This window comes from Mustela nivalis, assembly GCF_964662115.1.
Source record: "Mustela nivalis genome assembly, chromosome: 18".
Lineage (NCBI taxonomy): Eukaryota > Metazoa > Chordata > Mammalia > Carnivora > Mustelidae > Mustela > Mustela nivalis.
Genome location: NC_139037.1, coordinates 11311085 through 11335684, shown reverse-complemented (window position 1 = coordinate 11335684; position 24600 = coordinate 11311085). Strand labels below are relative to the sequence as shown.

Sequence of the window (24600 nt, the reverse complement as noted above, 5' to 3'; positions counted from 1 at the left end):
ACAGGACATGTTTCCATAAGTACAGCAGTCCACCCCCTCCCTTCCCCGCCCAGATAACAACAGAGTGCAGGAATCTGAAAAAGAGAATTCTGACCTCTTGTAATCTGTGGTGAGATCTAAGAGAAGTCCCTGCTGCTGGGAGTATAAATCAGTGCATTCTTTCCAGGATGTGGTTTGGCAAGATGAATTTAAATCCTTAAGAACAGCCATAAGCTTTTTGAATTAGCAATTCCTTTCTAGGATTTCTCTCTCTCTCTCTCTCTTTTAAGTAGGCTCCACGCCCAGCATGGGGCCCAACAGGGGTCTTGAACTTAGCACCCTGAGATCAAGACCTGAGCTGAGATCAAGAATCAGATGCTTAACTGACTGAGCGACCCAGGTGCCCCCTAGGATCCATCTTAAGGAAATAACTGGTAATAAGGATTTATACTCAGAGTTCATGTAAGTGTTGTTTATGATAGAGAAAAATTAGAAACAGTACCAAAGATTGAAAAGACATGTACCAGAATGCCAATAGGACATCTAAGGACATCTTTAGGTTACTATAATTATATATTTTCCCCAACAGGGATTTAGAATTGGTCTAATTGGCATTTAGAATCTGGTCAGAAAGAAATAAGACATCTTTTTTTTTTTTTTTTAAGATTTTATTTGACAGAGAGAAACTGCAGAAGAGGAAACACAAGCAAGGGGAGTGGGAGAGGGAGAAGCAGGCTTCCTGCTGAGCAGGGAGCCCCATGCAGGTCTTGATCCCAGGACCCTGAGATTGTGACTTGAGCAGAAGGCAGATGCTTAACTACTGAGCTACCCTGGCACCCCAGAAACAAAACATCTTAAAGAGCATGAACATGATGGGGTACCTGGGTAGCTCAGTCAATTGAGCATCTGCTTTAGGCTCAGGTCATGATCCTGGGGTCCTGGGGTAGAGCCTTTGGGGAGTGGGGGGGGGAGTCCCTGCTCAGTGGGGAGTCTACTTCTCCCTCTTCCTCTGAACCTCTCCTGCCCCTGTGCTCTCTCTCAATGAATAAATAAAAAATCCTTAAAATTTTTTTAAAAACATGAATATGAGGAGAAAGGAGTAAGACCAAGAATTGCTTTTTAGCTGATGGGACCTAAGCAGGGTCTTAGGGGCCCTACGTGATTCACACAGAAACTGGATAATCATTTTGCAAGATTAGAGATCTTCCCCATCTCAAATATTGCATAATTGTCTCAAACCCTGACTTAGCTATGAGTTACAGCTCAGTTGATAAAATCCTGTGTATTTCTCACTTTCTTCTCTCTTGCCACTACACTGTATCATTCAGGTTTTGAAGCTACCAACATCTGATCTGTAAATAATTTGATATTCACCAGACACAGTTGTAATTTTCCAGCCTGTGGTTTCCACATGCCATGTGGATTCCACCGAAAACTCACATGTACTTGGGACTGGACCAGGAGACTCTGCCAAAGAGCCAACAAAAGCTCCAAGGTCTTTGGGCAGAGCCCTGGCAAAGCAAGGCAGCCGGTGAGTAACTTGGAGAAGTGTGCACAACCTCTCCCCTCCCCACCCCCTTTCTAAACTCTTCTCCTTGAAAAAGACACACGCAGCCTTCAGTTTTGAATATTTTAATTAGAAAGGTACAAAACATCATGGTTCTTTATACAAATTCTGCATTAAAATAATTTAACAAAACGCAGTGTTTATTTACATCTTTAGCTGTCTTTCCACATCTCATTACCTTCTTGTGATTCAAACCAAAAACCGGTTTTGGCTTTTTTTTTTTTTTTTTTTTCCCCATTATATCTCAAGAGAAAATCTTTAGGTATTATCAACAGCCCTAGATGTTAAAAGAAAAGGCAGAGGGACCAGTGGTAAGCTATTTTTGTGCTTGAATTCTTCAAAATATTTCTTATTTTGGTCAGCCTGAAAGACAAGGTGCTTTGGAAATGAGAACTGAACCTCCAAGGTAAACTGAGGCATACGGTGAGGAGAGTGTTCGTGCGTCGGCATAATGCAATGGTCAGAACGGGCATGTCTCCAGTGCCAATATCTTGGGATCATAAAGCAGATCCATTTGTGCTTTGCGGGCAGCTTGTCTCTGCAGGCCAAGAACGGAGAAGCAGTCTTCCTCGGGCAACAGGGGCCCATTTCAGTGGTCTCAGCCTGCAGACACCCACCAGAGCAAGAGGATGAGCCTGCTGGCCTGCCTGACACTCAGCAACTGGCCAGGCCAGAGTGGGCTGCCTGGGCGAACACTCCCTTCATCCCCTCATCGCACCTCGTGTGTCCCCCGCAAAGCCGCTCACCCGCATCGGCACCAGGTTCCTTCATCAAGGGAAATTCGAGTAGCCGGGCTTCCCGCTGGCCGTCCAAAGGAGCTCTGTGGCCGTTGGCAGTGGGAGCCAATACCAACAACAGCTCCTCTGTCACCCACGTCCTCTTCAAGAAGGGGGAGGGCTGTCCAGGACGAAGAGTGGCAAGTGTCCAGGCTGTTGGAGGAGGGCCAGAGAGAAGGCGACTGTGGTTCTCATCCTTACTTCCCCCGCTGTTGCTGCGGGGATTGTGGACTAAACAGCGCTCTGGCTGAAGCCTGCTGTTCCAGGGGGCACAGACAGGGCGAAAGGCAGGGCAACAAGCCAGCCCCGGCAGGGCAGGGATAAAGGGCCCCGCAGCTGAGCCGATGACAGACGACTGTGTGTTAGGCCGAGGGCAGGTGGACGGTCCTCGTGTTCTGGGGTCGCCCACCCGCGCACGTGTGCGCGCACGTGCTCCCGAGCCCTCCCTTCTCGCTCCGGGTCTCCCCTTGACGGTCTCTCAGCGCTGGAACCCGAAGTTCTGAAGGGAAACTTAGAGGCTCGAGTGGAAAGTGCGGCCGATTTGCATCTCTCTCACAAGAGAGCCCTGAAAAGAGTAAGAAGTGGTTTACAATAGTGGGAAGAAATGTATAGCACGCTTCTCGGTTCAAAAGAGGAAAAGTCTTTGCTTGACCAGAGATGGGACTCTTTCCAAGAGCTCTGAACTGATTGTAGTTTTCTCCTGAAATTCAAGCCTAAGGCAAAAAAAAAAAAAAAAAAAGCAAGCAAATTATAGCCTTTGGGAACCCTTGGATGGTTCCACAAACTAGTCCCTGATGAGGGGTGCCTACGTGCCAGGTGCTTAGAAGATATGTATTTGTGTAGAGAGAAATGAGAAAGGACTGTCCTTTGTCTTTGACAGGAAAAGCACACACACCGCACGTGTCCACAGGCTCTTTGCAAAAGCTTCTTAAGATGGCAGTTCTCAGAAGACCACAATGAGGTAGCCAGGATCCTGCTGAGTTCTCAGAAATGGTCTTCCTATGACAAGTGCTCCTTATATATTTCTCCCTGGGGCATCCCTGCGACAGGGATTGTGGTCACCACTTGATTTTGAAACACAAATCTTTTGATTCTTTCAAACACCCAGAGGAAGATAAGCAGGATACTGACATACTGGACCCAGGCAAACTTGATTATTTCCCAGAATCCTGGTAGATATGTATAGGCAGTTAAGGAGTCACAGATGGTGTTTTCTAAATGGAAGTTAAACCAAAGGTTTAGTTTAGACGGGAAATGGCAAAAATGTTTCAAATACTCTTAAGATAAAAGGGAATATGATTAAAGATTATTAAGGCATAAATATGGATGGTTTTGACTTGGAAGACTTCCCCAGAAAGAAATACAAGAGGAAATGAGTTTTGTTTTGTTTTGTTTTCCCCTGTATGAATAGCAGACAGAGTCATTTGAGCGGGGCCACAAACTGTAGCCATTCCCAGTCGAAGGCCTCCTGCATCTGTTCCTTCTTGGGATGACGGAGGAACCCTCCTTTTTTTGAAACTGAGCTACTGTGGCTCTATAACAGAAAGGATATGAAATGACTTCCACCGGGTATTGGATGACAGCGTTAATCACGAACGGAGCTTCGGCAGCCCTTCCCACCAGCCAGATGGGGTGGGGGCCCGTGAGGACGGTGGTTACTGTAATGCAACCCAGAGTTAATCCATGAATAAAGTAATGAGGGCTAGAAAAGTATTCTTTAACCTCTCAGGCAAATTCTGCACACCAGAACTTGTTCCAAAGGAATGACCCCAAAGAAAAGAGAACTGAATGTGCAAAGTTGTTCACAAATTATTCATTAAAATACTCGTCAAAATATTTACGCTTGGGGTGCCTGGGTGGATCAGTGGGTTAAAGCCTCTGCCTTCAGCTCAGGTCGTGATCCCAGGGTCCTGGGATCGAGCCCCGAGTTGGGCTCTCTGCTCAGTGGGGAACCTGCTTCCCCCTCTCTCTGCCTGCCTCTCTGCCTACTTGTGATCTCTGTCTGTTAAATAAATAAATACAATCTTAAAAAAATAAAATAATCGTCAAAATATTTATGTTAAAGGGGTGCCTGAATGGCTCAGTCGGTTGTGTCTGACTCTTGATCTCAGCTCAGGTCTTGATCTCGGGGTTGTTAAGTTCAGGCCCTGCGTATTGGGCTCTACTCTGGGCATAGAGCCTATTTAAAAAAACGAAAAATTATATTAAAAACTTGGAACTGTCAGGGTGCCTGGGTGGCTCAGTTGGTTACGTATTAAGCACTGACCCTTAGTATCGGCTTGGATCATGATCTCAGGGTCACGGGACTGAGCCAAGTGTAGACTGCGTTCAGCAGGGAGTCTGCTTCAGGATTCTATTCCTCTGCCTCTCCACTCACATGCTCTCTCTCCCTCTCTCTCTCTGATAAATAGACAAATCTTAAAAAAAAAAAATTGGAATGGTCTACAGGTTCTATAGTTGTTGAATGACGAAGTAAAGGAATACTATGCTACCACTAAAAATAACCAATTAAAACTTTGTAGCAGGGTGGGAAATATTTATATTTCAGAGTACAGGGGTGCCTGGGTGGCTCAGTCAGTTAAGTATCTGCCTTCAGCTCAGGTCATGATCTCAGGTCCTGGGATTGAGTCCCATGTCCTGTTGGGCTCTCTGCTCGCTAGGAGGCCTGCTTCTCTCTGTCTGCTGCTCCCCATGCTTGTGATCACTTTCCCTCTCTCTCAAATAAATAAATAAATAAATAAAATAAAAAAGGACAAAAAAATTGGATTCTAAAATATTTCTAAACTATGATAAGAGCTGAATATAGAAAAATCTGCTGTGGACAAGGACTGAAAGGACTACAGAAAGCAAAGTTGTAGATGAGTGTTTTTGTCTTAAAATAACTTTAGCCTTGGAATAATGCCACCATGCGTTACTCAAAAATCAGGACTACTAGAACTGCAGTCCCCCTATTTGCTAAGGATGTGTGTATAGCATCCCTGATGTCTGGCTGCCAAGGAACCCTTCAGATGCCTTTAGAGAAAACCTCAGACCACCAACCCGCCAAATGTGCTGAGTCAAGTACACTCGGCTGGCCTGACAGTCTTTTCTCTGTAAGGAATGGACACGCTCTGCCTTCCAGCTAGAACCTTGGGCCCTCTGTTCTACCTCCACTGTCATGTCAGGTAAGTCACTTTCTTTAGTTCTATCTGAAAACCAAGGATAGCAATTTGTCTTTGTGTGTGGTAGTGGGGCCGACTCAATTAGGCGTTTACATTAAAAAGGAAATCTATCAAGCCAGTGGTGGGATAAATGTGGCACTTAATAAATAAATACGAGGCATAAATCAGCAGTCACCTGCTGGACCATGAGACTAGTGGTAAGGTGCGGGGGTATGATATGGGTCTTCAGACCAGAAGGAAAAAGACAAGTAGGGGCAGCCTGTTCCCTCCCGTCACTGAGTGTTCACTGGTACTGACATTTTCATCATGAGAAGGGCTCCAACTCTATTTTTCTTTTTTAAGATTTTATTTTTTTGTCAGAGAGAGAGCACAAGCAAGGGGAGAGGCAGGCTCCCCATTGAGTAGGGAGCCCCATATGGGACTTGATCCCAGGAGCCTGGGATCATGACATGAGCCCAAGGCAGATGCTTAACCAACTGAGCCACCTAAGGTGTCCCAAGGGCTCCAATTCTGTTTTTGTCCGATGTTCCCCCTAACCTGAAAGGTCCTTGAGAAGCGGCTGAACAAACTGTACTTATGACTCACCATTCCTTTCCTGGTAAGCAGCAACAATGTGGGTGAGATCGTAGTCATAGGCAAAAGGGCTGGTCCCATTGATTACGGACACCTGGGAAATGGCAGGAGGATATGGGGTAAGCCTCCAGCCACTTCTCCACTGTCTTTCTACCCTCCCTCCCCCCCAGGCTCATCTCACAGACCACCCTCTTGTGTTTGGTGACCTACTCTAGCATCAGGAGTCCTTTATTCAAGGATGGATAACAGGTGATCACCCCTGACCCCCCTCCCCCAGCCCGCCTTGCAACAATTTAAGTCATCTACATTCAGTCTCCCCGACCCTTTTAAAAAGATTATTTACGGGGCGCCTGGGTGGCTCAGTGGGTTAAGCCGCTGCCTTCGGCTCAGGTCATGATCTCAGGGTCCTGGATCGAGTCCCGCATCGGGCTCTCTGCTCGGCAGGGAGCCTGCTTCCCTCTCTCTCTCTCTCTCTGCCTGCCTCTCTGTCTACTGTGATCTCTGTCTGTCAAATAAATAAAATAAAATCTTTAAAAAAAAAAAAAAGATTATTTACTTTCCAGCAATAGAGAGCGAGAGAGAAAGAGGCAGCATGAGTGGGAGGGGCAGAGGGAGAGGAAGATAGAAAGTGAAGTGGACGATTAGCTGAGTGCAGAGTCCACCAAAGGACTCAATCTCATGACCTGAGCCAAAATCAAGAGTTGGATGTTTGATCAACTATGCCACCAAGGTGCCCCCAAGTCTTCCGTTTTACAGGGATGGAAAAGGGGTCAATATCCACCTTTAACAGGCTTTAGTTACTTATAAAACACCCCGCCGCCCCATTCCAAGGGGAGCAATAATTCTTTTAATTTTTTAAGGAGTCCGTATTTTCATCTCTGTTGTCTTTCTTGCTCTTCCTTGGACACTCCGTAATTTATCTCTCTCTCTCTTTTTTAAAGATTTTGAGAGAAGGGGCGCCTGGGTGGCTCAGTGGGTTAAAGCCTTTGTCTTCAGCTCATGTCATGATCCCAGGGTCCTGGGATCAAACCCCACATCGGGCTCTCTGCTCTGCGGGGAGCCTGCTTCCTCCTCTCTCTCTCTGCCTGCCTCTCTGCCTACTTGTGATCTCTGTCTGTCAAGTAAATAAATAAAATCTTAAAAAAAAAAATAAAAAGATTTTGGGAGAAGAAGACTCCCCAGTGAGCAGGGACCCTGATTTAGGGCTTGATCCCAGGACTCTGGGATTATGACCTGAGCCGAAGGCAGATGCTTAACTGGCTGAGCCACACAGGCACCCCTGTAATTTCTCTTTTTTAAATATAGAGATGAAAATAGGATAAAGGGCAAATAATAAGCATATAATCCTTTGAAGAAGTAAACTATCTCCTGCCTTGTAATATTACATTCATGTTGATATAATCAATATCTAAATCTTCAAATAAAAAGTTTTTATCTGGGGCACCTGGGTGGCTCGGTTGGTTGAGTGTCTATCTTCAGCTCAGGTCATGATCCCCGGGTACTGGGATCGGGCCCCACATGGGGCTCCTTGTTCAGCAGAGCCCTCTCCCTCTGCCTGCCACTCCCCGCTTGTGCTCGCGCTCTCTCGCGCTCTCTCTCTCTTGCGCGCGCGCACACGCACTATCTCTGTTTCTCTGTCAAATAAATAAATAAAATCTTAAAAAAAAAAAGTTTTTATCTTATAGTCCCCCTCCTTTTTATGTAAACCTATATTGAGGGGAGCCTGGGTGGCTCAGCCAGTTAAGCATCTGCCTTTGGCTCAGGTGTTGATCTGGATGTCCTAGGATCAAGGTCAAGCTCCTTGCTTATCGGGAAGTTTGCTTCTCCCTCTGCCTGCCACTCCCCCTGCTTGTGCTCTTACTCACTCACTCTCAAATAAATAGAATCTTAAAAAAAAAAAAAAACCTTTACATTGACTATAGGTGGACAGACCATAAATCCGTTTATCTGGAGCAGTCCTGGTTCATGCCTGTAGTAACTCATAAGATCACTCTTTCATTTTCAAAAGTAGCCTGGCCCAACTTGCACAGGCTCCCTTGTGATAAAAGAAAGATCAGTAATGAGTGACCGTATGTGTAAGATCCAGTCCTGGACAATTTATGGCTCTGTTACTTTCAAGTGGCAGGACTTTGGGAAAATTAATTAAGCGCTGTCTGCCTCAGTTTCCTGATGTGTAAAAACGAGAGTTCATTCTTTGAACAAATCTGAGTGCTTCCAATGTGCCAGGCCCTGTTTTAGGCTCCGGGGTGACAGTGGAGAAGATGTCTGTGCTTTTAGCGCTGGGGAGACAGGAGGCGAACACACCAAAACCCGATCTTTACTATTTCTGGTGGAACTAAGGAAAATCAGTCAAGGTGAGGGGTGACGGGCAGGGAGGAGAAAGGTCTTTAGAAAGAGAAGTCCGAGAAGGACTGAGCTCGGGCACATTTGGACAGGGACCCGAATGGAGTGGGAGAGCAAGCTACGTGGATATGTGGCAGGAGGAAAAACTGGGGGACAGGAGCTGCTCCGTGGGACTGAGGAACAGTGAAAGGGCCGGTTTGGCTGGAAAAGAGCCCCGGGGGACCATGACAGGACAAGCGGCTGGACAGCTGGGAAAGGACAGAAGCAGGATCCCCGGAGGCGGCTGCCGCTTAGCAAACAGCGGTTAGTTGTGACTTCCCCAGTGTTTTACATGAACTGGGAAAGGCCACTTGGCATAAGCCACGTGTGTGCGCGCATGCGCACCTGCAAAGCAAAAATACTTCAGTTCTTAGGGACGCCTGGGTGGCTCAGGTGGTTGAGCGGCTGCCTTCGGCTCAGGTCATGATCCCAGCGTCCTGGGATCGAGTCCCACATCGGGCTCCTTGCTCGGCAGGGAGCCTGCTTCTCTCTCTGCCTCTGCCTGCCTCTCTGTCTGCCTGTGCTCGCTTGCTCTCTCTCCCTCTATCCCTGACAAATAAATAAATAAAATCTTAAAAAAAAAAAATACTTCAGTTCTTAAAGGCATGTTTCTGGTCTCTTTTTAGATGCAAATACCGGTGTATCTGGCCTTGTATTTTGAAAGAACTCAAGGAGAGAACTCCGCAGAAATCCTCTTCTGGGTCACCCCCAGAGAAGTGCTATTTCCCACTTTCACGCCTCCCTCGTTAAAGAACCTGATAAGCAGTAACACAGAGAAACCAAAGCGACCACAGCGCGGAGCCTCCTTACGTTGTATCTCACGTCCAGGCCGCCGCAGCTTAGGGGCTGCTTCTGCTGCAGCCTCAGGTCCCCGTGCACATACAGCTGCGAGCCTGGCACCGCGAAGGAGGACTGCAGAAACGCCATGCTCTGCATCACGAACGTGGACATCCTCTGAAATCATCAGAGGGAGAGACAGTTTTGGGGGATTGGAAGGCTCTGGGCCCTGGGCATCCCAGTCTGGGGTGGCAGCGTCCCAGCCCCTCCACCACCTGCTTGGCCATGCGGGAAGCTATCCGCCCGGAACCCTGCGAGCTGTGGATAGCCCCCACACACCAGCACGGCCCCCATGAGAAACGTGCGATTTGCCTCAATTAAATCCCGCACAACACTTTGGAAGAGAGCCTTCGGCAGCAGACAGAGGCCTAGAAATCAGACAGAGGGCTCAGTTCTATGAAGGCACAAAAGGGCGGGGATGGGCCTCCCCGAGGAATGGACTCACGTGCAACTGGTAGGAGAAAGTCAGGATGAGCTGCACACCGAGAACCTGCTCCGTGGACTGCAGGGGAAGCTCCAGCTTAAAATGTAACATGTCCATTTTCCCATCCTGGTTCCTGTCTTCTTCTCGAGTCTAGGAAACCCAAAGACAGCCAGTGGCCCTGGTCCTGAATAAGTCCGGGAAGAATCCGGATGCCTGCCGTAACAGAGGGACCCACTGTTCTGCTACACACGGGAGTTAGCTCCCTCACCGGAAGTAAACAGGAAGAATAAATAGGTATAAGGAGATCAAGAGCAGGGAAGGAGACCCGAGGTGCTGGCCCCGGGCTTCACACTCCTGCTTCTCAAATGTTTAAGCGCCACACTGAACAGGAACTTGAAGTGGCAAGAACAACATCTGGATGTCTGGATGGCATTTTTTTTTTTTTTTTTTTTTTAGTTTTTTCCTTGAATCTTTTTTGTTTTGTTGCTGGTGTTTTATTTTCTTCTTTAGAAACACATCTGAGGGGCACCTGGGTGGCTCAGTGGGTTAAGCTGGCTGGGGTCATGATCTCAGGGTCCTGGGATCGAGTCCCGCATCGGGCTCTCTGCTCAGCGGGGAGCCTGCTTCCTCCTCTCTCTCTCTGCCTGCCTCTCCGACTACTTGTGATTTCTCTCTGTCAAATAAATAAATAAAATCTTAAAAAAAAAAAAAAAGAAAAAGAAACATCTGAGTTTGTACGGAATATTTAAATAGCACATTAGTACTGACTTCTACTTCTCCAGGAGTCCATTTTTTTTTTTTTTTTTAAATAGAAAAGAAACAGATTTTAATCATCATGCATTCATTCCCCAAACAGACTCAGGAGAAAAACACCAAACTCTATCTATACTTTCTTCGGCCACAAGTGTCTTTGCTTCAGACTATCGATAGTGGAACTCCTCATCACTGATGTCGGGGCTTGAAAGCCTCAAGCAACTTTTAGTACCAATCGATACAGTGAAAAAGGAAGCTAAATCAAATCAGCAAGTCATTAAAACTACAGACAGTTTATAAATTATGGATACAAAAGGAAGGAAAACTGAGATCTAAGGAGGGAAAGAGACAAAGGACAGCCCATAGAAAACACCAGAATCCAGTCTCACCACCCATAGTCTGACCATCAGGAAGATGGCACTGAAATATGATCACTGGGGACATGATTCTTTGGGACAGCCCTGGATCTTGTTGCTACAACTGATCCTTTCCCGCTGTAGGTTCCCAGAAGGATTCTGCTCTGGCAGATCAACATTCCCAAGGGCATGCTCCAGGAACAGATTCGTTTTGCTTTCCACTGTTATTATGATGCAAGGAAGAGATTCTTTGTTCTTTTTCAGGCTCCTAAGGGTGGTTGATTAAGATGGAGCTCAGTTTTCAGGACCTTTCAATCATGTCCTTCCTTCAGACAATAATGTCCTTATCCTAGGCCTTGTTCTAGAGAAATGTACCCTTTTTCTTCTGTTGGATTCTGTTTTCTCTGTCCTGTTCCATCAGCTTCACAGGTGTAGGGGAGGGATATTGTTACCAGGGTTGACGGTCAAGTTACTGAGGCAATTATGTATTAGCAATTATGAGCAGGACAGAAAAGAGGCTGCCTTGTCTTCCTGTGAATTTTCTTCAGTTGGAAACACTTGCAAGACAAAGTCAGATTCACTCTCTGTAGTGGACCCATACCTTCTGGATCTTTAGGGCTGGACAGGAAGACAAAGATCAAATGTCTCAACTTGCAAGACAGCATAGAGGGTGCGGGGCCGGGGGGGGGGGGTCGACAGAAGAATCAGACCTCAACACAGTGTGGGAGGGAGAGAAATACATTTGTTCATTTGATCTTTACAATAAATCCTGACGTAAGCAAAGCAAAGATTATACTCACTGTACAGATGAGAAAATCGAGGTTCAGGGAGATTGAGGGATTTTTTTGGGTGTGGCTAGTAATGGTAAAGATTTGAAACCATGTCTGTGACTCCAAATTGGGTCCTCTTTCCAGAACTAAAATGTCCAGACTTAAAAAACGCTCAAGGAGAAAATTGTGGGTAAGATAAATCTTTTTGCAAAAAGCCAGCATCAAAGTTTGAAAGCAAGTCAGGGTGGTGTTTATGCAACATATTCACTCCACATTCACACGGGACAGGGATCTACCACAGCACCATAATTAGTGTCTGCTTGTTAAGTTCACTTATTAGTCTGTCAAGTATTTTTTAGGGGCCTACTATGTGCCAGGCACTGTCAAAGGCTCGAAATACAGTGGCAAACGAAGTACATAAACTCCGTACCCTAATGGGGTTTACATTCCCAGCCAGGGAGGCAGAAAATAAATCCATAAACAAATAAATGTAATAAATGCCACAAAGGGAAACGAGGCAGGCTTCAATTAAAGGAAAGGGAGGATCTCACAGCCATTTTTTTCAGGAAATACTCAGGAAGATCTGACTGTGGATAGCCGGAAAGAAGTGAGGTGAAGAGGAACAGAAACATCTAGAGGCAGGGTGATCCCCGCTGACAACGTCCACCTGCTCTGCGAAGTGGGTCAGCGCTTACCGGAGCAGTGCAGGCAGCTAGGAGGAGGGAGGTGGAAGCCAGGGCCCAGGTAGTCCTGGGGGGAGGGACGATGCTAATGCTGCATCCCCACAAATGCCCATTACAAGGTCCCGCTCTCATCCCCACAGGGCTGGCGAGGTGGGCCACATTCCTATGCCAGTGCTCGGACCAAGGATGAAATCCACCTTTTGATTCCATTTAGTTCAAATCAGGCTTAACGCGTGTGCAAGTTACAAAGGGAGGCACTCCGAGAGCTAATACTTCTTTAACACAACTTCAAGTTTAGTATCTAAAACCCAGTGGGTATGTTTGGCGAAGAGAATTCATCAATTATATCAGCACCTAATTTTTATAAGGCATTTGTGCCATGGGAGCTCTGTGCCTAAAGCTGGAGAAGAAAGGGAAGAGGCTGGTGTTATCTCAAGGAGCTGGGCCAGACCTCAGAAGCCTGGACAAAGAACCCACTAGAGGGAACAGTAAGGTTGCTCCTTCCTGTTTGCACCCCTCCCCCATGGTTCTTCACTCTGGTTAGAGTCTTTCTCCCACTGCCAGAAGGCTCATCATGCCTCCTACAGGAAGAACCTCACAGAGAGCCAGTGAGCAAAGGAGAATGTGGTTTTCAGCAACAGCATGACCATCACAAAGCGGCACCCAGGAGGGTGGCTTGGGGCAGGCATAAGACTCACTAACCCTAACACCAACTTAACAGTTACTGTAAATCTGGGGTGCCTGGGTGGCTCACCTGGTTAGTGTCTGCCTTCAGGTAAGGTCCTGATTCCAGGGTCTGGGATCGAGCCCCACACCGGGCTCTCTGCTCAGCAGAGAGTCTGCTTCTCCCTTGCCCTCTGGCTCCTGGCTCCTGCTCTAGCTCTCACTTTCTCTATCTCAAAATAATAAAAATCAGTACTTAAAAAAAAAAAAAAAGAAAAAGAGTTCCATGCTATACTGAGCCAGCCAGGTGTCCCCAAGGTTAACGTCTTAGTTTATACCAGTGTCTGTTTTACCATATACTTGTCATCAATGGTTGTTTCATTTTTTTCCTTTTAATGTTGAAAATACTCTTTGGCACCAGTCTTTGGATCTCCAACAAAGTAGGGACCAACACTTCAGGGCTCCTAGACTCATCAAATCCTTGCTGCCTGTGTTTCAATGAATCTAAGATACCATCAATTATAAAATGCACCATTACTTTAGATACCAGCAAAAAAGCAAAACTACTTCTAGTTAAACTATGACACAATGCTTTCTAATTACTGAGAACATTTCTTTTACACTTATTAAAAGCTTTTAGACTCTAGGCATACTTATATCAGATATCATATTTATGCACATAAAAATATAAGGAAAATAAATGGCCCTAGGGACTCCTAAAACTTCTTTACATTCTGATTCTTTCGCATCATTTTGTGACTCAATGATAACCATCCTTTTCTATGTAATTTTGTCCTTTGTGCCATCAAGCATATTGGAGATACAACATTAAAAAAAAAAATCCATAAATGGAACTAAATCCATTGGTCTGGGCTCTTAAGCAGGCTTTAGGGGCACCTGGGTGGCTCCGTCAGTTAAGCATCCAACTCTTGATTTTGGCTCAGGTCATGATCTCAGGGTTGTGAGATCGAGCCCCACACTGGGCTCCATGCTCTGTATGGAGTCTGCTTGAGATTTTCTCTCCCCTTCTGCCCCTCGTCTCGCTCCCACTCTATAAATCAATCAATCAGTCTTTTAAAAAGGTATGTAGATCTGGCCTATATTTAAGTGCCTCTTAAACCTTCCCTGACCTGCTCAACATTTGGTTCTCAGTGTTAAAATATTGTTTTATTATTGTTTCTAATGTTTTCTTTCAAGATGTTGATGTCAGTTCTCCAAGTTTTGATGCTGACACATCTGATGTTTGCACATGTGTAGGCAATAAGGATTAAACCAAGCCTGTCTACTGGCAGCAGCAATATTTTTTAAGATTCTATTTACTTGAGTGAGAGAGAGGGAGCACGAGCGCATGAGCAGGGTTTGGGGGAGAGGCAAAGGGAGAGGGAGAAGCAGATTCGCTGCTGAGCAGGGAACCCCAATGTGGGACTCGATCCCAGGGTCCTGAGATCATGACGTGAGCCCAAGGCAGATGCTTAACCATCTGAGTCGGGCTTAAAGGAGCTCAGTCAGGCTTGAAAGGAGCTGTCACCCTGTGGTTTTTCCTTCTGTCCTTAACCACAATAGCAACAACAAGAAACTTGGATTTACAAAGTGTTCAAAGCACAGGGACTTTAGAGATGCTGTCCAAGGTGAGCTGACCGAAGCAGAAGCAAGGCCATTTCTGGCTTCTGAGGCATTTTCCCAACTTAGTAACCACAGAACCATCCCCCAGCATTTGGTCAAATCTTGACCTAAAACCACTGCTTCTCTGATCTTCTGCACAGTTTCTCAGACAGGCTGTGGTTAGGCTAGCTTTACCTTGGGAGTTGGAGGGGAAAAAGAAGTACTTTGTTGCAATAAGGGCTAAGAATATATGCTATAGATGGGCACAAGGGTGGCTCAATAGGTTAAGCGACTGCCTTCAGCTAGGGCTGTGATCCCGGAATTCCGGGATTGAGCACAGCATCGGGCTCCCAGCTCGACCAGGAGTCTGCTTCTCGCTCTGACCTTCTCCCCTCTCATGCTCTCTCTCTCTCTCTCTCAAATAAATGAATAAATAAAATCTTAAAATAAAAGAATACATGATATAGAATGACAAACCCTTGTGTTGCAGTCTTGACTGTTTGATTAAGAACTAAGCAAAAGAGGTCACTTCTCGGAGTCTTGGTTTCTTTACCTGTAAAACAAGGATATAGCCTCTGTATCACATGGTTACTATGAGGATTAAAGAGGTAGAGATGCCTGGGTGGCTCAGCTGGTTAATCAACTGCCTTTCATTCAGATCATGGTCCCAGGGTCCTGGGATGGAGACCCACATCGGGCTCTCTGCTCAGCGGGGGGCTTGCTTCCCTTCTCTCTGCCTGCTTGTGGTTTCTGTCTGTCAAATAAATAAAATCTTAAAAAAAAAAAAAAAGAGGTAATGTATGTAAAAAAAAATTAAGAGTTAACACTTAGTGATTTTCACGGGCCAAGTACTATGTAAAGGACTTTAAACATATTATCTAATGATGAAATGCTAAGTGTATGCCTGAAACATAGTAAATCAACAGTAATTTTTATTACTATGGCTCATAAGTATATCACCAGGGGATTGCCCACCAGCTTTAAAACAAAACTGAGACATAATTCATGTACCATAAAATTACCTAAAATACAGAGTTTGGTAGATTTTAGGATATTCATGAAGTTGTGAAACTATCACCCCTACCTAATTGCAATTTCAAAATGTCTTCATCATCCAAGAAAGAAACCCTCTTCCTATCAGTAGTCATTACCTGTCTCTCCTGACCGTCAATTCCCCAAGCCCGTGGAACCCCTAGTTTCTGTCTCTGCAGATTTGACTTTTATTTTTTTTAAAGATTTTATTTATTTGACACACAGAGATCACAAGTAGGCAGAGGGGCAAGCAGAAAGGAAGGGAGGCAGGCTCCCTGCCCAGCAGAGAGCCCGATGTGGGGCTCAATCCCAGGACCCTGGGATCAGGACCTGTGCGAAAGGCAGAGGCTTTAACCCACTGAGCCACCCAGGTGCCCCAGATTTGACTCTTCTGAACATTCCATATAAAATCCATCAGATGCTGTCCTATTTCATGGCTGGATCCTCTCTTAGCCTGTTCTGAAGGCTCATCCAGGCTGTAGAATGTTTCACGACTCCATTCCTTTTGGTGGCTAAGTAACAAACATTCCATTATACGGCTAGAACCCATTTCGTTTATGCATTCATTTGTTGACGAATATTTGGATTGTTCCTACTTTTTTGCTATTAGGAATAAAGCTTCTGTGAACATTTGTGCCTGAGTTTTTGTGCAGACATAACTCTTCAGTTCTCTTGGGTACGCATATACCTAGTAATTCTATGTTTTACTTTTTGAGGAACTGCAAACTATTTTCCAAAGTTGCCATGTCATTTTATATATTTACCTGCTTTTGAATTTGGGGATTTTTTTTTTTTTTTGCTTTGTTTTTACCTTACTTGTGCCCTTTCTCAATTTCCTTTGAAAAATTATTGTCATTATGGGGCATCTGGATGGCACAGTAGGTTGAGCGTTCCACTCTTGGTTTCGGGTCAGGTCATGATCTCAAGGTCTCAAGATCAAGCCCTGCATGGGGCTCTGCTTGAGATTCTCCCTCTCCCTCTGCCCTTCCCCCTGCTCACCTGCTTTCTCTCTCTAAAATAAATAAATCTTTAAAAATTGTCATTATAATGTAAAAATGTTGAATGTGTATCACATTTTCATGATACAAAATTTAAAAGGTACAGAAGGATATATAGTAAAAAAACAAAAAGCTTCTCTCCCATCCTAACCTCAGCCACTTAGTTCTTTGCCCAGAGAAATCAGTGCTGTCTTTTGAATCCTTCCAGAGAGAGTAAGAGCATTCATGTATGTATGTATATGCATACACACCCATACACATATCCTTTGTTATGTTTTCTATTATTTTTATGTGAATGGAAGCGTATTATATACGATTTTTGTTTTTTCTACTTTTCAATTTATTTTGGAGGTGATTCCACATCAATATATAGAGATCTGCTTCATTTAAAAAAAAGAGCTATGCAACATTCCACTGCGTAAATGTACCACAATTTCTCTGATGAGTCTTCTTTTTTTTTTTTTTTAAAGGTTTTATTTATTTATTTGACAGACAGGGATCACAAGGAGGCAGAGAGGCAGGCACAGAGAGAGGAAGGGAAGCAGGCTCCCTGCTGTGCAGAGAACCTGAGGCGGGGCTCAATCCCAGGGATCGTGGGGGATCATGACCCGAACCGAAGGCAGAGGCTTTAACCCACTGAGCCACCCAGGCACCCCTATGATGAGTCTTCTATTACTACATTGGTTTATTTACCTTATTACAATGCTGCACGATGTGACTTTTTATGTATGTCATCTCACCTATTTGCACAAACCCCAAAGTACCTTACTAGAAGTGGAAGCAGGCACAGGCATCTGTAAGTCTGACAAATATGGACAAATATTGGGCTCAGTCAGTTAAGCTTCTGCCTTCAGCTCAGTGGGTGACCTTGGAGTCCTGGGATCGAGTCCCTCATTGGGCTCTCTGCTCAGTGGGAAGTCTGCCTCTCCTTCTGCCTGCCGCTCCCCCTGCTGTGGTCTCTCTCCCTCTCTCTTTCAAATAAATACATAAAATCTTAAAAAAATATATGGACAAACATTCCTTCAAAGATGTGCATCAATATACAGCCCCACCAGTGATACACACAAATGCTCACAAGTTTCCCGACATCTTGGTCACAGTGTGGTCAAACTTCAATTTTTGCCTATTTGATAGATTAAAATCATTTCTCTAATCATAACTGTGACTTCCTAAGAGTCACATGTGCTTCTTTTTCTTTGAACTGTTTACATTCTTTGCCCGTTTTTCTGTTAGATGGTTAGTCTTTTATTTATAAAGCTATAGGCACTTTATGTTAGGAAAATGAGCTTTTTACAAGTGATACAAATGATAAACCTTTTTTTCTAGTTCTATTTGTGCTTTGATTAAGCTTATGGTTTTACCATGCCAATAATTTTTAAAAGACTTTATTTATTTAAAAAATTTTTTTTAAAAGATTTTATTTATTTGACACTCAGAGATCACAAGTAGGCAGAGAGGTAAGCAGAGAGAGAGGAGGAAGCAGGCTCTCCGCTGGGCAGAGAGCCTGATGCGGGACTCGATCCCAGGTCCCTGAGACCATGACCTGAGCCGAAGGCAGAGGCTTTAACCCACTGAGCCACTCAGGCGCCCCTTATTTATTTATTTGAATGAGAGAGATAGAGGGAGGGACAGAGCAAGAAGCAGACTCCCCTCTGAGCAGGGAGCCCGATGCAGGGCTGGATCCCACCATCCTGAGATCATGACTTGGGCCAAAATCAGATGCTTAACTGACTGAGCCACCCAAGGGCCCCTATTCCATATTTTAAATTGAATCTTGACCTATCTGGACATGAATTCTGGTGTACAATCTGAGCACTGGCTTCATCTTAAGTTTTTCCAGATGGCTTCCCAGTCTCCCCTACATCATTTTATTACATAAGTCATCTTTCACCACTGATTTAAAATGCCACCTTCATCATATTTGAGTCCTTTTCTATACTTTTTACACAAGTTCCCCAAGTCACACTGCTTTATATATTATGGCTTTAAGGTATAATTTATTCTTTTTTTTAAGATTTTATTTATTTATTTGTCAGAGAGAGAGCGAGAGCAAGCACAGGCAGACAGAGTGGAAGGCAGAGTCAGAGGGAGAAGCAAGCTCCCTGTGGAGCAAGGAGCCCGATGTGGGACTCGATCCCAGGACGCTGGGATCATGACCTGAGCCGAAGGCAGCCGCTTAACCAACTGAGCCACCCAGGCCATCCCGCTTTAAGGTATAATTTAATATCTTGGAGAGCTATTCTCCTCTTACCCTTCTCTTTTTTCCTAGAATTTTTCTTTCTAAAAAAAAAAAAAAAAAAAAAAGAATAATGAGATACATAAGAAACTTCTTTCTTTTTCCATATGGCTGTCTGTCCCTGCATACTGTCATGTTTTCACTGAGAATGCATTACAATTATAGATCAAGGGAGAAGAGGCATCTTTATGATGTTGAATTTTCCGGGCTAAAAATATGACAGATATTACCATTTTTTAATCTCCTTTGTGTCAGCTATCAATCTATTTAAAGTTTTACTCACATAGTTCTTGCACATTTCTTTTATTTATTTAAAATTTATTTATTTATTTACTTACTTACTTACTTAAAGTAGGCTTCTTGACCAGCCTGGAGCCCAATGCTGGGCTTGAACTCACAACCCTGAGATCAAGACCTGAGCTGAGATCAAGAGGTGGATGCTTAACTGACTGAGCCCCCGAGGAACCCACACTTTAAAAAAAAAAAAAAAAAAATTTTTTTTTAAAGTATACATTTCATGTTAAGCCTATTCCTAACGAGTTTATATTTTGGGGCTGCTGTTGAGATCTGTACTTCTACTATATCTTCTAGTTCATTTATTTGTATCTCATGATTTCAAACTATTCTCAAACCCAAGAGCTCAGCTAGGAAGAAAGCAAGTCATTTACTAAAAAATACTTATAGACAGGGCGCCTGGGTGGCTCAGTTGTTACGTGTCTGCCTTCAGCTCAGGTCATGATCCCAGGGTCCTGTGACCCAGGCCTGCATCAGGCTCCCTGCTCAGAGGGAAGCCTGCGTCTCCCTCTCTCACCCCCCCTGCTGTGTTCCCTCTCTTGCTGTGCCTCTCTCTGTCAAATAATAAATAAAATCTTAAAATAAAAAACCTTGTAGGGCACCTGGGTGGCTCAGTGGGTTAAGCTTCTGCCTTAGGCTCAGGTCATGATCTCAGGTTCCTGGGATCAAGCCCCACATCAGGCTCTCTGCTCCACAGGAAGCCTGTTTCCCCCCCCTCTCTCTGCCTGCCTCTCTGCCTGCTTGTGATCTGTTTGTCAAATAAATAAATAAAAATCTTAAAAAAAAAAAAACCAAACAAACTTATATAGACACTGCCCTAGAATGGAGGGGGAACAAGACGAGGAAAAAGGAGCTTTGGTTTTGCATTTTAGAGTGTAAAATTACTTAGTAATTATAAAGGATTAATAATTCTGGGCACCATAAGAATAGTGGCAGTCTTGCTTTCATGGATCAAAAATACACACACACACACACACACACACACAGGAGAAAAAGGGGGAACAAGGGTGGTGCTTTCAAGGTCACCAAGATAAGAGCCTCTCTAACCAGACATCCAACTGGAGAGTCAATCTGCTGTGTTGGATGAACACATGAAAAGAAAAAAATGAATGAAACCTAATGCTTCGTGATTAACTTTTCACGATTATTTCTTACACTTAAGTAACCAGAGAGTATGACAGAGAGGAATACACAAATGTAAGGAAAACCAAAAACTTCTATGAAAAACAGGTAATGTTAACCTAAAGTAAGACTAACAAGGGGTTCCCGGGGGGCCCGGGAGTCAGCTGAGTGTTGGACTCTTGATTTCCACTCAGGTCATTATCTCAGAGTTATGGGAACAGCACTGCCTCTTCCAGCACGGAGCCTGCTTAAGAGTTTCTCTCTCGGGGCGCCTGGGTGGCTCAGTTGGTTGGACAACTGCTTTCTGCTCAGGACATGATCCTGGAGTCCCAGGATCGAGTCCCACATCGGGCACCCAGCTCCATGGGGAGTCTGCTTCTCCCTCTGACCTTCTCCTTGCTCATGCTCTCTCTCACTGTCTCTCTCTCAAATAAATAAATAAAATCTTTAAAAAAAATAACCTGTGCACTGGCAATTCTGGATTTCTCAGTTTCAGGCATCCTCTACTGACTTCCCATGTGAAAAGATGAAGTTTTAGTTTTCTTCGCTCCACCGCCCCCCATTGAGTTAAACTCTCATTTTGGTTAGTCAATCAATATTCAGTGTTCATGTACTTATGACTACGTGAATCCTATTCCTTTCTTCCTTTTCCTTACTTTTTATTTCTCTGAATTTAATAATTATTTGCTTGCTCAGTTTCCTATTTACGGGTACAATTTCAAAAAAACAGCTTGCATTCCAATTCCTCACCATTGGCTGTTTAAAGGTCTAAGATGGATTCAAAATCTTGTTCACTGCAGTATCCTAAATAGTGAAAAAGTAGAAGTCCATCAAATATCCACCAACGGAGAACTGGCTAAATCCAGTAGGTTTTCCCTATCATGAAAATTTTATGCAGATCTTAAAAAGAGTAAGTTTGGCTAACAAGTGTACATGTTCCAAATTCAGCCTTTAATTTTACATTATGATGTATACCTGTAACTCTTTAATATTTTACAATGGGAATGCATTTTTATAATCAGAAAAAATATGAATTATATTTTGTTTGTAGTTATTCATATGATCAATCAGATGTAAAAAGTTTTGTGGGGTTTTTTTTTTTCCATTTTATTTGGCTGCTGGAAAATAGTGTGATTTTTTTTTTTTTCCAGCTACACAAGTTGCCTTGTAGGCCAATCATCTCTGAGATGTGTAGAGATTCAACTTTGGAAGAAGAAAAAATAGAATTTTCCTACTTCTAAGGGAAAATGTTTTCAGAAAATGAGCAGAAAGGGAATGACTGTAAAGTTAGCACTCACTCATCCTGAACCAAATACTAAATTAAAGAAACAGGAAAATGCTTCCTTTTCATCCTGGACAACTGCAAGCTGGGGCCCGCATCTAGTCCTACAAGCCAGGGAGGCGCAACAGGGACCCCCTGCACATTCTGGGTAGGTCGCTTAGCCAATCAGCTCCCCGGCTTCCGCGTGTCAGGTCTGCATAAAAATGCATCCCCTTACCGGTGGGTCCCCGCTGCGAGGCACATCTGCAGCCACACGTTAGGTTAATGCCGAAGCACAGCGCTCGACCTTCGTGACTCAAAGAAACCTTCGCGAACACCCACCCATCAGGCCAGGCCCACGGAAATGTCGGGGGGGCCAGAGACAGGCTCTCCCCCAGCTTCCGTAGGACACGTGCTCACGGCGGTGGCTAACATTCCTGGCGCTGTGGACTGCTTGGAGAAGTCGAATGAAACGAGAGAGTCACTTCCCGGGAAATTAAACGTGTGCTCAGGCCAACGCGCCTGTGTACACTACCTCCGTGGGTTCACAAACCCTTAAGACCCAACCTGGGCTTCCCTTGGCCGGGGCCGTTCATCCTCTCCCCGCCACCCCCGGTGGGTCTCCAGGCCCGGACAGGAACCACGCACCGAAACCAGCGGGACGCGCAGGTGATCCCCCTGCAGCCGGTTGAAGGCGGGGAACGTGCTCCAGGCCAGGAACCCGCCGCGCTCCGGTCCCAGTAAGGCCACGAGCAGCACCTGGTGCTGGAAGCGCACGGTCGGCTGCTCCTCGTAACTGCTCCGCTTCAGCCAAAACCCTGAGGTAGAGAGGGCGGTGGGGAGGAGGTCATGGAGGCGGCCGCGGGCGCAGCAGGCCCTGGGGAGCTAGCTGAGCGCGCCCCGGCCGCGAGCAGGCTCACCGTGGCTCCGGAAGGCCACCAGCAGTGGCGGGATGTACGTGAGCGCGGCGGCCAGCAGCAGGAACAGAGCGGCCTTGGAGCAGAGCCCCGCGCGGTAGCCGCGCTCCACCGGGTGAGAGAAGAGCTCGTAGAGCGCCATGAACGCCGCGCGGATTCCGGCCGCTTGCCTGGGACCCCTACGCCGTCCCACAGGAAGGACCAAGTTTGGCTTCTCCTGGTTGCCATAGCCTTGGTCTCCACGGCAACCGACGGAGCCGGGAAAAGAACCAATAGGAAGGGCGCGGGGCCTTGGCAGGGGTGGGGTCAAGCGGGGGCGGCGCTCCGCTGGTGGGAGTTAAGTTTCCGAAGGCTGAATGGGATTAAGGAGTGTCCGGGCTCAGAATTGTGGCCATTTCCTGGGTTAACGTTTGTGTAAAATAAGATTTCCATAAAAATTGACTTAAAATGCTTACCTTTTTATGTGTCATCTTTTAATCCGCAATGTGGTTCGTACTTAAATCCAACCCGTCACAGCACACTCTCCATTGCAGGAAAACCCAAAACAGGGGTGGCTGTGCTCCTGGACCTAGCCTGGGCTAAGACCAAACCCCGGTCCCTTTGCCCCCAACTTTCCTGTCGCTTCCACTACCCGCCATAGCAGGACAGACACAGAAACAGGGCACAAATCCCCAGCTCTTCGAGGATAATTACTACATGGCTCTCTCTGCTGAATTTCATCGCTTTATACTGGGTACAAACTTGGCTGCCAGTTTTAGAAGCTGTGGCCCCCTCTCAAAGATGACAGTGGCTTATCACCTAATTGAAAGCTTCCACTTTCACCTCCAACCAGTATTTTGAACATGGCAGAAGGATTTTTTTTTTTTCTTTATCATTGTCAACAGCCAAGTTCTTTATCAGAAGGTCCTGAAGGATCACATTACAGTGCCAAACGATAGTGTGAGGTTTGTGGTCTGAGCGCAGTCCAGGAGGTGATGCCTCTATTTTGAAGGCAACCTAGAAATGGCTTTTAGATGAAAAATACAGCTGAGAGCCTAACAACACAGATGCTTGAGGGGTCAAAACCTGATCATTTGGAAAAATATCCAGGGTCCTCACCACAGTTCAAGATGACAAATAATATCAGCCAGAAGATTTTGTCATTTTGGGTCCAGTACTACTCATTCTTGCTTTAAAGCTTTTCTGGGGTGGGAACACAGCTCCTAAAAACAGTAATTGTTAGGCTTAAATCTGTATTATTATTCTGACATTGTACTGCATCTGTGATTTAAGTGGATGACTTTCATTTATTGAAAAACTGTTAAGGGGTGCCTGGGTGGCTCAGTGGGTTAAAGCCTCTGCCTTCGGCCCACGTCATGATCCTAGGGTCCTGGGATTGAGCCCCGCATCCAGCTCTCTGCTCAGTGGGGGGCCTGCTTTCTCCTGACTACTTGTGATCTGTTTGTCAAATAAATAAGTCTTTAAAAAAAAAAAAGAAAAGAAAAACTGTTAAAACCATATGATTTCACTCATATGTGGAACTTAAGGAAACAAATTAACAAAGGGAAAAAAGAGACAAACCAGAAAAATGCTATATATTACTATATAGAACATATATAGAACAAACAGATGGTTACCAAAGGGCGGGTGGTTGGGGGGATGGGTGAAATAGGTGAAGGGGATTAAGAGTGGACTTTTCTTGATGAGCACTAATATATGGAATTGTTGAATCACTCTATTGTACATCTGAAACGAATTAATGCTATGTTAACTACACTGTAATGAAAATATATAAATAACCATTAAAATAAGATTCTGGAATAGATGGTTCTAGCGTCACCTCCTGAGGGTAGCTCTATCCTGAGGAAGGAGGTATTTTCCTTCAGAGTTCCTTCTTTCAGCACAAGGAAACACATACTGTGGCTAGTGTCAGCTTAGTCACTGCTGAGACACAGGGTGGTGATTGCTAAGAATTTAGGTGTGTGAAGTGCCTTCCCTGAGATGTCACGAGCTTTGCAAGAGTATTTAGTAACAATGGATACTAAGATTTACTCTTTGCTTCTGTGGTTTGAAGAAGCTAGTCTTTGTGGGTTTGATTCTTTAAGATGGAATATTAATTTTTAAAAATGCTAATGATCTGTGTATATTGTGTCATTTTCATATATTCATAACTGAGAACTGACTTCTCAGTTTTCATTTCCATAATTTTCTCATGTTCCATACTTTTTAAAAAGA

General features: G+C 45.0%; 1 protein-coding gene across 3 annotated transcripts; it reads right to left on the bottom strand.

Moving 5' to 3' along the window:
- Positions 1 to 1595: 1595 nt before the first annotated feature.
- TMEM231 (transmembrane protein 231) lies at positions 1596 to 22689 on the bottom strand. 3 transcript variants are annotated; one of them, XM_082712297.1, is made up of 7 exons: positions 22390 to 22677; positions 22118 to 22287; positions 9721 to 9849; positions 9249 to 9392; positions 6069 to 6150; positions 3864 to 3980; positions 1596 to 3491 (listed from the first exon to the last, which is right to left on the bottom strand). In XM_082712297.1, coding segments are annotated over exons 1-7 (783 nt in total). In that variant the 5' UTR covers positions 22529 to 22677; the 3' UTR covers positions 1596 to 3489. The 3 variants fall into 3 exon arrangements, with proteins under 3 accessions (XP_082568423.1, XP_082568421.1, XP_082568422.1); XM_082712295.1 differs by lacking the exon at positions 3864 to 3980 and having other exon boundaries at positions 1596 to 3536; positions 22390 to 22689; XM_082712296.1 differs by lacking the exon at positions 3864 to 3980 and having other exon boundaries at positions 1596 to 2887; positions 22390 to 22666.
- Positions 22690 to 24600: the final 1911 nt, after the last annotated feature.